This window comes from Nilaparvata lugens, chromosome 5 (genome assembly GCF_014356525.2).
Source record: "Nilaparvata lugens isolate BPH chromosome 5, ASM1435652v1, whole genome shotgun sequence".
NCBI classification, from domain to species: Eukaryota; Metazoa; Arthropoda; class Insecta; order Hemiptera; family Delphacidae; genus Nilaparvata; species Nilaparvata lugens.
The window spans coordinates 70,578,856-70,592,868 of record NC_052508.1 but is presented as its reverse complement, the minus strand read 5'-3'; the positions used below and the strand labels follow the sequence as shown (position 1 = coordinate 70,592,868).

At 35.2% G+C, this 14,013-nt stretch overlaps 1 protein-coding gene across 6 annotated transcripts in view; it reads right to left on the bottom strand.

Annotated features, from left to right (window-relative positions):
* The window catches only part of LOC111045543 (supervillin), a 212,396-nt gene that overhangs the window by 48,406 nt on the left and 149,977 nt on the right, over positions 1-14,013 (bottom strand). For all 6 annotated transcript variants that reach the window (XM_039429203.1, XM_039429201.1, XM_039429200.1 and 3 more), the window contains 3 exons: positions 11,137-11,434; positions 9,541-9,660; positions 5,742-6,038 (listed from right to left, as the gene is read on the bottom strand). In XM_039429203.1, the coding sequence (XP_039285137.1) occupies positions 5,742-6,038; positions 9,541-9,660; positions 11,137-11,434 (715 nt within the window). The remainder of the gene's footprint in view (positions 1-5,741; positions 6,039-9,540; positions 9,661-11,136; positions 11,435-14,013) is intronic.

The window sequence follows — 14,013 nt, the reverse complement described above, 5'->3', positions numbered from 1 at the left end:
CCAAACAGACCCTTGCGGAGCACGGGTTACCTGCTAGTATTATATTCACGACAAAATGAACACAGTTCAACAAAATTAGTGAATACTGCCATGACATATAAAGAGAAGCCCAAAAATGTATATACACTCTGACAGTGAATATCTTGGTAACGCACTGGCAGGCTGTTTCAGACCACCGTATATACCGGGTGATTCTAAAAGAACTTTACAACTTTGAAAATTCATATAAATCTTATTGAACAAGGTACAGAACTAGTTTTGGTGTTGTTTTAAAGGAAAACACTTGACGTTTTTTTACCTTAAACTAAATATGTTCTATGTGACTTCCGTTGGTTATTACATTTATTACATTACATTACATTCCTCAATCACAACATCAAATTAATGATTGGGAGAGAATCAACAGGATAAACCCAAAACTGTTCCTCTCCCTAATTTTGATGAAAATAGTCCAAATGAGGTTATGAAAACACTTTTATAAAGATCACAAAAATTTACAGTCCAAATATACATTATACTAAAAATTTTGTATCTCGGTTGATCAGAAAGATGATACAAATTATTATTACACTTGAAAATGCATTAATAAATTGAAAAAATATTAAAAAACTTGATAAATTTGAAGCCATAAAAATCACAAAAACATTCACTATCAGCATATGTTATCCTGCAGACATCCCATCGTTAGTCGATTTCTTCCCAGACTCGCACTAGCATTTTAGGTGTAACTTGCTCAACAGCAGCGCAAATCCTTGCTCTAAGTTCAGGTGGAGTAACTGGCAAAGGAGCTGCGTATACCATATCTTCTATGAAACCTCACATTAAAAATCAAGCGGTGTTAAGTCTAGGGAGCGAGGGGGCCAAGTAATCGGCGCATTACGGTCAATCCACTGATTTGGAAAGCGATCATTAAGAAAATAATGTATTTTGTATGTTTTACTGAACACCCTGTTTCTACAACATTTATGCCACTCTTAAATTGTGGCCTACTAGGAGGATCTTTAGTGTACTCGGTACGAAAATTACGCTGAACTGTAGACGCAGACTTCCATTTTTCAAACCACACAGCTAGCACGCTCGGGTCCAGTGAGGGCAGCCATCTTTGACGAAACTGCTGCTAGCGCTTGTGCGGCGCGACCAGGCACTAGCGCACTACGCGAGTAAGAACTTGGAGTGTATCCCTTTAAAACAACACCAAAACCAGCTCTGTACCTTGTTCAATAAGTTGTAAAGTCCTTTTTTGAATCACACGGTATAGTGAGAGATATGTCTTTTGAAAGACCTCATAATGCTGATAAATTTGTCCATTTCAAACACGCAACGCGTCCGCGAAGCTACATAATACGCGATGCTAATGTTTTGATTTCCGACGTAGTTGTCGCTACGCACCTCAGGCAGCGCATGAGATCTGAGCTCAAATGATACTCGACCACAGCTCAAAATGTGACCAAATACAAAAAATCTGGATTGGTACACTCACACAACTTTCCTTGCTCATTAAACTGTGAGCCTCATTCTTAAACGAGAATAATTTAGAGGAATAACATAATGACGATTGGCGGCAACATATTTGAAACTACGATCAGACTACTGTAAATGTGTATATATAATTGTTTTCAGAGTACTGTTTCCTTTTTGTAAATAGTGAAATCTGATGATTTTTTAAAAGTCGTCAAAACAGCTGTTCTACAGATGAAATATCTCGACTATGTGTTCTTTTTATAGACTGCTCTACCTATCTACCTCATGCACGAGAAGGAGGTTACAAAGTCCATTTCTCAAGGATGGGGTGGATCCCCCATTAGTTTTACAGGAAGGAGACTCATGCCAGTTGATAGAGCTGATGAATAACTATACAGAGTATGAATTTGAAATAAAACAGTCAAGTCATTTTTGAGAAAATCGTGAAAAACATGGTTTTTTAGTAATTATCCGCCATTTTTCTCGAGAATATTACGCAGCTCCTGCAATTTTCCCAGGAATGAGACTCATGGCAGTTGATAGGGCTTATAAATAGCTATCCATGGTATAAATTTGAAGAAAATCGTTAGAGCCGTTTTCGAGAAAATCGTGAAAAACATGTTTTTTTTAGTAATTATCCGCCATTTTTCTCAAGAATATTACGGATCTCCTGCAATTTTTCCAGAAATGAGACTAGTGTCAGTTGATAGGTCTTATAAGTAGCTATCCATGGTATAAATTTGAAGAAAATCGTTAGAGCCGTTTTCGAGAAAAACATGGTTTTTTAGTAATTATCTGCCATTTTTTCCGCCATCTCGAATTGAATTTCTTATTGTCGGGTCCTCATGGTATAAGGACCTTAAGTTCAAAATTTCAAGTCAATCGGTTAATTAGGAATGGAGTTATCGTGTTCACAGACATACACACATACACTCATACAAACATAAACACACACACACACACACACACACACACACACACACACACACACACACACACACACACACACACACACACACACACACACACACACACACACACACACACACACACAGACCAACACCGAAAAATCATGTTTTTGAACTCAGGGGACCTTGAAACGTATAGAAAGCTTGAAATTGGGGTAGGCTACCTTAATTTTTTTTTGGAAAGCAATACTTTCCTTACCTATGGTAGTAGGGCAAGGAAATTAAAATGAAAAGAGAAATTTGGTGTGAATTGTTCACATCTTGCGTATGGATACGCTGGGATACGTGCTACATCGCTCGAAGACGCTACTGCGGTCTAAAATGTCTTAAAGTTTAAGAAAGTGTGAAACGGTCTTACAGTGTGCATGCGGCCTACATATGCCATACCAACTTTTAACAAAACATCGAACTACAATAAAAGCCAAATAAAAATGTTTTCCTATAGTAAATTATCAGTTGTTAATACTTTCAATATCAGCATGGAACCATAAAACTAAATTCAATTTCAATTCAAATTTTTCAATTCAAATTTATTTATTCAAGTAAGTCACAATACTTTCTGGTCTATACACGAATCTACAATAAATTACAGTACAACAGCTAATTATGCAACAAATTTCACATATTATGAAAACTTATTAATTACAATGAAGATTGAATGGAACATTAGAATATTGATAATATAGTATTGTAATGTAACTACATAAATCAGCGGTGTTTCAACAATGAATAAATGATAACTTCAATGAATAAATATACACCCCTCTATAAATTATATGTGTTGGGGTATAAGTAATTAGTTGCTTATTGCGTGTTATAATTACTATTTACAAACTTCATTCACTTGTGCTCCAAACAGACCCTTGCGGAGCACGGGTTACCTGCTAGTATTATATTCACGACAAAATGAACACAGTTCAACAAAATTAGTGAATACTGCCATGACATATAAAGAGAAGCCCAAAAATGTATATACACTCTGACAGTGAATATCTTGGTAACGCACTGGCAGGCTGTTTCAGACCACCGTATACACACCGGGTGATTCTAAAAGAACTTTACAACTTTGAAAATTCATATAAATCTTATTGAACAAGGTACAGAACTAGTTTTGGTGTTGTTTTAATGGAAAACACTTGACGTTTTTTTACCTTAAACTAAATTTATGTTGTATGTGACTTCCGTTGGTTATTACATTTATTACATTCCTTAATCACAACATCAAATTAATGATTGGGAGAGAATCAACAGGATAAACCCAAAACTGTTCCTCTCCCTAATTTTGATAAAAATAGTCCAAATGAGTTTATGAAAACACTTTTATAAAGATCACAAAAATTTACAGTCCAAATAAACATTATACTAAAAATTTTGTATCTCGGTTGATCAGAAAGATGAAACAAATTATTATTACACTTGAAAATGCATTAATAAATTGAAAAATATTTAAAAACTTGATAAATTTGAAGCCATAAAAATCACAAAAACATTCACTATCAGCATATGTTATCCTGCAGACATCCCATCAATAGTCGATTTCTTCCTAGACTTGAACTAGCATTTCAGGTGTAACTTGCTCCACTGCAGCGCAAATCCTTGCTCTAAGTTCAGGTAGAGTGACTGGCAAAGGAGGAGCGTACACCATATCTTTTATGAAACCCCACAAGAAAAAATGCAGCGTTGTTAAGTCTAGGGAACGAGGGGGCCACGTGATCGGCGTATTACGGCCAATCTACTGATTTTGAAAGCGATCATTAAGAAAATCATGTATTTTTTATGTTTTACTGAACACCCTGTTTCTACAAAACATTCATGCCACTCATAAATTGTGGCCTACTAGGAGGATCTTTAGTGTACTCGGTACGAAAATTACGCTGAACTGTAGTCGCAGACTTCCATTTTTCAAACCAAAACACACAGCTAGCACGCTCGGGTCCATTGAAGGCAGCCATCTTTGACGTAACTGCCGCTAGCGCTTGTGCGGCGCGACCAGGCACTAGCGCACTACGCGAGTAGGAACTTGGAGTGTTTCCCTTTAAGACAACACCAAAACCAGCTCTGTACCTTGTTTAATAAGATTTATATGAATTTTAAAAGTTGTAAAGTCCTAGTCAAGTCAAGTCAAAATACTTTATTGCAGCAGCTAATTGAGAACATCAATTGCATTACAAATGTCAATGATAGATTGAACAAATAATTACAAGCAAGAAGTTATTACAATACATTATAAAACATAAAAATATACTTATTTTTATAACAATATAAGTAAAACACACTCATAAGACATAATCATATGACTAGTTCACCCATGAGAGTACCTAGTTGCTAATCAAGCATATTGTCAACTACGTCATAGAACTCTTCTATTTCATAAATTGGATTCGTCAACAGAAATCGTTTAGCTCTATTAGAATCACCCGGTATAGTGAGATATGTCTTTTGAAAGACCTATCTCCTAATGCTGATAAATTTGTCCATTTCAAACACGCAACGCGTCGCTGACGCTACATAATACGCGACGCTGATGACATGGTTTCCGACGTAGTTGTCGCTACGCACCTCAGGCAGCGCATGAGATCTGAGCTCAAATGATACTCGACCACAGCTCAAAATGTGATCAAATACAAAAATGAAAATATAAATTTGGTGAGAATTGTTCACATCTTGCGTATGGATACATTGGGATACGAGCTACATCGCTCAAAGACGCTACTGCGGTCTAAAAAGGTCTTAAAGTTTAAGAAAGTGTGAAACGGTCTTACAGTGTGCATGCGGCCTACATATGCCATACCAACTTTTAACAAAACATCGAACTACAATACCTAGTATGATTCATATCGGTACGTTATCTTGTAGTTTTTCACTGTCAATTAGTGTTCACATTTTTACTGGGTACCCCCAGTATATTGAAAACGAATATTTGAACGGACATTACGCAAGGTAAAAGCCAATTAAAAGTTTTTATATTGTAAATTATCAGTTGTTAACACTTTCAATATCAGCATGGAACCATAAAACTAAATTCAATTTATTTGTGCTCCAAACAGGATACAAAAAGTGCAGGCAGCGCACTTAAAATAAGCGTTCTAAAAATAAGAAATACATTTTTCAATCTAATAACAGCAGTACAAATGAAAAAATTCTGTTGATGTATGGGAAATGATTTGACAATTATTTGAGTAATCATTTGTTTTGGAAAGTGTATTGTATTATGAAAAAACAAGAAATTTATTGCAATGGGGGAAACAACCACAATATTCATTAAGAACCAAATAAACACAACTTATATTGTAATGTACAATGGAATCTCACCTGATTTTATCTCGATGTAATCGGTGCAGAGATCGGTTCGCGCGGCAAGCACCCGGAGCGGATTGGCGGAGGCGCCGTGACGCCGCACCACCTTGACGCGTTTGGCCTGCACGAGCATTTGTCGTGTGTCGCACTTGAGGCAGTCCAGGTCGACGTCGATGCGGTCCGACGTCTGCGCATGCGCCGCCGGGAAGAACGCCGAAAAGTCGTCGTCCATCTGTTTGGGCACGCTCACACGGGGCGCGAACGCCGCTGCCGTCTGGCGGTCGGTCTCCCCGTCGTCGGTTGGTGATAGACCTGCTCGTACAGATTCATTAAATAGTAAACTCAAGTTTTGTTATTCATTATTGAACAATGAATGAATAATGAGTTTATTATTTATTAATGAATTTATTGCCAAATACAATAAATATTTTTACAAATAATAAGGATCATTAAAATACAATAGTTTTCGGCGTGACTGCAAAAAGAAGCCTTGAGCTTTAGCCACGAGTTCTAAAAATAAGAAATAGATTTTTCCTACAGTTACGTTGATAAGTGGCCATTGCTGCACTGATTTCAGAACGCAAAGAATCACTTTTCCGCTCTAGTGCGGGAAAAATTTTTCTGCACTCCAGATTTGCAACATGGCAACGCAAAATACTTAGTAGGTTATATGGAGCAACAGTGCAGCAAAATCAAAATGAAGTTGGTAACAGTGACTGGGCTGCTATAGTGAGCAGAGGTGCAACGAAGCACAACGCGCTAATTATTATTCATTATATATTATAACCAAGGACAACGAGGACTTTAGGATTTTAGGATTAAGGTTTTTATCAATAATAAAATTACACAGAAAAACATTTGATGCATTTCAGGCAATTTTACCCATAATTACCCATTTTTCATATTCAATGGTAACTGTAGGAAAAACTTAATGTGAAATACGTGCGCAAAGTTCCTCTGCTGCACTCAAGAAACCATTCCGCCCTCGCCTACGGCTCGGGCGTAAACGTTTCTTTCGGTGCAGCAAACTGACACTTTGCGCACTAGTTGCACAAATAACTATTTTAATCTAATAACAGCAGTACAAATGAAACAATTCTGTTGATAAATGATAATCTATGGATGTTGAATTTTACCAGTAATCCTTATTTAAAGAGTTTGATAGATTTAGGACAGAACTTGAGTTTGTGGCCCAGGCCCGACTTAACATTAAACACTGATGTCCCTCTTGAAGGCTTGCTACCATCGGACTCCCCAAGTACTTGATAAACAAAATAAGTGCACAGAAAAATAATAAAATAATTTTTTGTATAGTAAATTAAAATATAGTATACTTAAAAATATAGTAATTTTTGTAATAGTAAAAATATAAGAGTTTTGATAATTTTTACACAGTAATGAATAATTAATATTACCAAAATTTGTGATTCAGCCAACTCAATTCTCAATTTTAAAATAATAGTTTTTGTTTTACCCACGATTTTATTAATCTCAATTTGGTTTTTGTTATTTTATCCTTAATAAAGTCTTCCAGAGTTGAGTTACTTGAGAAGTTGATATTGTGGTAATTATTTATATCGAATAAAAATACTAAGAGATTGTCAAACACCACAGATTTATTGCTACTTAGAAAGACCGGTTACGGTTGTTACACCATCGTCAATCTCTGATGAACTAGAACTAAATACAAGAGCAATAGAATAATTTATACTAGTTGGTGAGCTATTGGTCAAGGGCATGTACGCCTGCCATTGGCCCAGCTAGAGACTGTCAATTGCAGTTTGACCATTGACCACTGGGCCATTGGCCCAGCTAGACAGTCTAGCGAGAGACTGCGATTGACAGTCTCTAGCTGGGCCAATGGCAGGCGTACATGCACTTGACCAATAGCAATACTCACCTATTAGTATAAATTCTGCTGCTCTTGTATTTAGTTTTAGTTCATCAGAGATTGACAATGGTGTAACAACCGAAACCGGCCTTTCTAAGTATCAATAAATCTGTAGTTTTTGACAATTTCTTAGTATTTTTATTTATTAGTTTATTACTCTGATATTCAAATTGGTGTTTACTGAATTAGTGTTAATGAAGTAAAATTAATATTGAAAGCATTTACTATAATCTACAGCATTTACTATTAATTTAGCATTAACTATTAATCTACGAGTGTATTTTTTTCAACCTCCGATCACTACGACACAGACAAAACGGTAAGGGGTGAATTTCACAGAGCTGAACAGCTTGTCATTTCAACCATTTCACGCCCTGTGATTGGCACTCAATCGTTGTCGAGTTATAGACCCCGAAACATGGCCGCCTTACTTGAGTCTCCATGAGAAATTAAGGATTGAAATGTGTTTCAAGTTCCATACAAGAATGCACCTAGGGTTTGACATTAATTTAGAGTTGAAGGATACATTTTAAAATAAAACATAATATTAATATCACGATATTATTCTCTATTGTTATGCTATACTATCAATGTCATTAAGGTTCGTACTAGAGCTTGTCTGCGCGCCTTTCTATGTTATTATGGAATAAATAAATAAATATTATGTGTTAATTTCAAAATAAGTCAAATGTGAGTGGATATCGTTGAATGCACTGCACGAATCGATAAATTTATAGTCAATATCCAACTGGATGCTGAATATGACACTCAGGCCCGGTTGCACAAAAGCCGGCTGAATTTTAACCGTGATTACTTTCACGAGAACCAATCAGAAAAGGCCTTTTTGATAAGACGGCTCCTCTGATTGGTCTCGTGGAATTAATCATGGTTAAAATTTAACCGGATTTTGTGGAACCTAGCCTTAGAGTTGAAGGAGATTTGTGAAAATAAAATAGCATATCTGACAGTTTCAAAATATGTCAGAAGTTAGTAAATATCGGTGAGTAAACTGCACGAATCGATGAATCAATTATCTGTATGGGAAGAATGTTATGGTATTTCTTCATAATTTGAAGAAATACATTGTGTTGTTTCAAGACTTTAGTGCTGTCAATACCACTATATTTTGAAATATGAAATACCGGGTGTTTTTAAAATAATGACCCAATTTTAAACAGTTATATTTATTTGATAAAATGGTGTACACAAATCAATTTTACATCAAATTACTCACAGAAGTATCAAGTTTATGATGATGTATTATAAGTGTTCTATGTGCCCTCCTTTTGATGCTCGTACGACATCTAGACATTCCGACATCGGAATTCATCCCAGACTGTTCGCAAAATGTCTGTCTTCTCGGACTGTAGCAACTGCATCAGTTATCCTGGTTTTTAGCTCCTCAATATCAAGTGCTAAGGGAGGAACATAAACACGATCTTTAACGTTGTTCCTCCCTCAGCACTTGATATTGAGGAGCTAAAAACCAGGATAACTGATGCAGTAGCTACAGTCCGAGAAAACAGACATCTTGCGAAAAGTCTGGGATGAATTTGGCTACCGTCTAGATGTCGTCCGAGCCTCAAAAAGGAGGACACATAGAACACTTATAATACATCATCATAAACTTCATACTTCTGAAAGTAATTTGATGTGAGATTGGTTTGTGTAAACCATTTTTTAAATAAATATAACTATTTAAAATTGGGTCATTTTTTTTTGAAACACCGGTATTTTAAAAATATAAAATATTACAAGAATAGAATGGTATTTACAACATCAATGCCTTATCAGTTATCAGTTATCAGTATTCAAATGGATTATAAGAAAATATCAATATGTGTATGATGTATGTTAGTACATTATTCTGTTTGATTATTCGTTGAGAGATTTCAATATTTTGAAAAAAATAGAGCTGCTTACTGTCTTCCAACTCGTCATCCTCCTGATTGGGAACAGAAACGCTTCGTTTGAACTTGAACTGTTCGGGAGGCAGGCTGAGCTCTCCTTCTGGTGATGTTGGTGTCGATTGTACTTCTTTGACTGCAACAAAGAAAAAAATTTCAAGAATAGCGCTCGTAACTCAATTGATTCTCTAGGGCCATGCACAATTATTATCCACCACCAAAACGTTCACACAATGGAGAAATATTATGAGAATTGAATTTCTTGTTTTGTCTTCATCCTACTTGAACTGTTTATATTAATTGTGATAAATTGTGTTGTTATATTACACTTTAACAACACAGTACTCACGATTTTGTTGTTTGTCGGACGCGTTTCGTGGCACTGAGCGAAATACTCAGCGTACTAGGTACTCGTACTCGTTAGCTAGTACCTAGCTATTCCTTGTACGCTGAGGATGTGGCTCAGTGCCACGAAACGCGTCCGTCAAACAACAAAATCGTGAGTACTGTTGTTAAAGTGTAATATAACAACACAATTTATTATAATAAAAACTGAGTAGCAATTTCAAATGAAGAATAGTTAGGAGCTCAATTGTATCACAAGGATCATTCACAATGATTATTATCCATGAACCAAAACGATCACACAATAGATAATTATATTAAAAATCTGGTGTGGTACACTCACACAACTTTCCTTGCTCATATTTGAAACTACGACAAGACTTCTGTATATGTGTATATATAATAATTGTTTTCAGAGTACTTTTTCCTTTGTCTGAATTGTGAAATTAGATTATTTTTTTAGTCTTAATTTTTTTAAAGTCGTCAAAACAGCTGTTCTACAGATGGAATATCACGACTATGTGTTCTTTTTATGAACTGCGCTACCTATCTACCTCATGCACGAGAAGGAGGTTACTAAGTCCATTTCTCAAGGATGGGGTGGACCCCCCATTAGTTTCCCAGAAGAGAGACTCATGCCAGTTGATAGAGCTGATAAATAACTATACAGGGTATGAATTTGAAAAAAATCAGTCAAGTTATTCGTGAAAATCGTGAAAACATGAGTTTTTTATTAATTATCCGCCAATAATTTTATCTAAAATTCAAAATATAAAGATGGCGGACCAGCCGAAAGATCTCAGTAAAGGTCACAGTAAGTGGATAAATTCATTTATTGAAGTTTTAGTAAGTGGCCTATAGTGAGGTCCACGTTATAATGGCAGTGTTTGATTAGCAATGGTATTGGTATCCTTGTCTATCATTCAACAAAGCGGATAGCGCTATCTCTTTCCGCTTTGCACTGTTGCCAGATCGTTTTTAACAATGTTGAATTAAAAATTAGTTAACAAAATATTTCATTTCAATTATGAAAATTCATTATGAAATAATTGAAGAATATAATTTCTTGCTTAATAAAATATAATTGAACGAGAAAGAACAGTTGATATTACATCAATAAACCTATATCAGCTACTTTCTATCGAAGGCATTGACAAGACGGATGATCGGCAACGTTGTTCTCCTATCTTTCTCCACTGCCATTATAACGTCGACCTCGCTATAGAAACCAGGCCTAAAATAACAAAACAAAAGATTAGGTACTTACAATGTTTGCCCTTGAAAGTGGCCGCCCTAGGCGTTCGCTTCTTGCGTTCGGGCGCCGGCGACGTGAGCGGCGTAACATTGGCCGAGGGCGACAAAGCCATACGACCCGCCACCGAGAACTGAACCGCGTCCGACGGCTCCACACGCTTCTTCCAGCCTTGAGCCGCATGCTGCAATTGGTCCAGTCGCGACGACAGACGATCGGCGGCCGACGAATTGCTGTTAACTGTTTCCGCCTTCACGTCAACTGACGGCGGGGGCGGCGAGACCAGCTGCTGGCGTAGCACTTCTTGTGCCTCCTGTTTTGAGGTTAGAAAATATAAAACCGTCAGCAACAGAACACACAATGCTATCGCAACCGTCACATTGTTCCAAATGAATGTAACAAAAAACCACCACATCTTTTCAAATAATCCAATAATAAAATAATCCAATGTCAATTTATCACTGTGTCCAAAATTGTCACTGATCCATTGTATAAGAAAAACTCAGGATATTGTTTTGCTATCAAAACTCTTGTCTTGCAACTTAGTTTCAGATTATCACTGTCCAGAATTATCAATGATTCATTGCATAGAAAAAACTTTATTTGTAATTTTGCTACAAATGTTTTGCCTTATTACTGTGTCCAAAATTATCACTGATCCATTGCATCAAGTTGCTGTTTTTATATCATTACTCTTTCTATTATAACTAAGTTAGTTTCAGATTATCACTGCTCCATTATCACCGTCCGAAATTATCAATGATCCGTTCTATAGAAAAAAGCTATTTGTTATTTTGCTATAAATTTTAATAGATAATAATAATAATTTATTTTTGTCAAAGAACAATTACAAAATTGCATTAGACAATGTCAGAGTATTTAAAAAAAACATTACAATAATAATTCTGGTTGAAATCCCACTCAATACAAACTTATACCATCTAGGTAGCTCATGAGTAACAAATAATCTTATATACATATTAGTATAATATACAGTATTTTATAAGACTCCATCAATTGAAGGAGTTCTCATAAAATTCATTCAAACTATAAAATGGGTTGTCACTTGGGAAATAGTTTATTGTTCTTATCTTATTACTGTGTCCAAAATTATCACCAAATTCATTGCATCAAGTTACTGTTTTTATATCATTACTCTTTCTAGGGCTGTCAAGATAAATATAATACCTATAATGAGATGAATTCCTCGAAACTCAGTTGTTGAAAAAAAGATGATCCAAAATGATCTACAAGACAACCTATTCGGACTATGTGTAACCCTGTCTAAATTAGGGAGAGGAATAGCACAAGGTTACCTTATTTTTTCTCTCCCTATCATTTTCATGATGTACTTATTGTATGAATGAATAAATAAAGAATACATGAATGGAGTCTAAAATTGTCATTGGGGCATTATCTTGTTGTCTTATCACTGTGTTTCAAATTATCACTGATCCAATCAAACTCCAGTTGTTAATTATCAATGTTGTTATCTTATCAATGATTCAATGGTTTAGTTAAACTCATGTTGTAATTTAACCACTGAATTATTCACTCACTATTCAACAGTTAACCAATAATATTGTCTCTGAATAAAAAATACGGTCAATTAGATGAGAGAAATTCATGTTGTTGATTTGTCACTAAACGTTATCAGACACAAGCAATATACGGTAACTTATGCTTATCCTTTATCTATGACGTTATACAGGTAATTTTTATAGATAGTAGTATATATTAATGATGATCAAAACAATTTTCCATGGACGGATAAATAAACATTTAACTAATAACTTAGAACGCAGCTCTAGAAATCTTAAAAATACACTGATTATAAAAATTGAGAAATTAGGCTACAAAACAGTGATCAACTTTCAGAATGAGATTTTAGATGTCATTGCCAATACAAATGATAGATATGAGACATTACAATATGAGATTGTATAAGTCACTGTAATGGGTTTGAATGTTTTTGGAATCAAGAAAAAGAGTACCACAGTTCTGCGATCCTGATAAAAATGTTTTGTAATATTATATAAAATAACCTGAAATTTAGAATGTTTTAATCATAGCTCTGAGAATGTTACTGCAAATTTCCTTGTATCTTGAACAAAATAAACACAGGGAAAAAAAAACACAATAAACACGTGAGAAAAACTGTTCAACCTATTTTTCTATTTTAATCATTTGTTTTAATAATTATTTCAATAAGCTAAAATTTATAATTCTATAATCATAACTCTGAGAATTTTACTGCAAATTTCCATGTCTCTTGAACAAAATAAACACAGGGAAAAATGTTCAACACATTTTAAAATTGATAGAGAAAACAATTTTCAACAGCTTCTACAATTCTTCAATCAGAGAAACGTACAGTATAGAAAAATCACACTAATTGATACAGCAACTTTTAAACTTCATTTCATTTTAAATACTAAACGGAATAAGAGTGAATTGACACCAAGCTGAATAAACTATATTATTCTACTGCCACTGGGACAACTGAGGGGTTTTTAACTTTGCTAGCCCGCACATAACACCTGTAGTTAGAGCTCAGTGCAGAGATAGGGGTTCTAAATGGATTATAGGTGTAGATACCGATGAAACAAAAATTCCTTTGCTTACGTAAATATTCTACCAAGGAGATAAAAGTCTCAGTAAGTCACAAAAACCTTAAGAACTCAAGGGTTGTTGACCGGTTTTGTTGTAAACTGTGAAAATTTCCTTGTTATGAAAATAATGATGTTATGAACACCGTCCACCGTCCGACCAGTTGAATATAATAGAACTGATAATAACAACAGCAAACAGAGACGCGCACAACGATATTATATTTTTTCTAAGTTTATAACCTCTCTTGAGATAACCTATCAAGAGAATATTATTCAAATT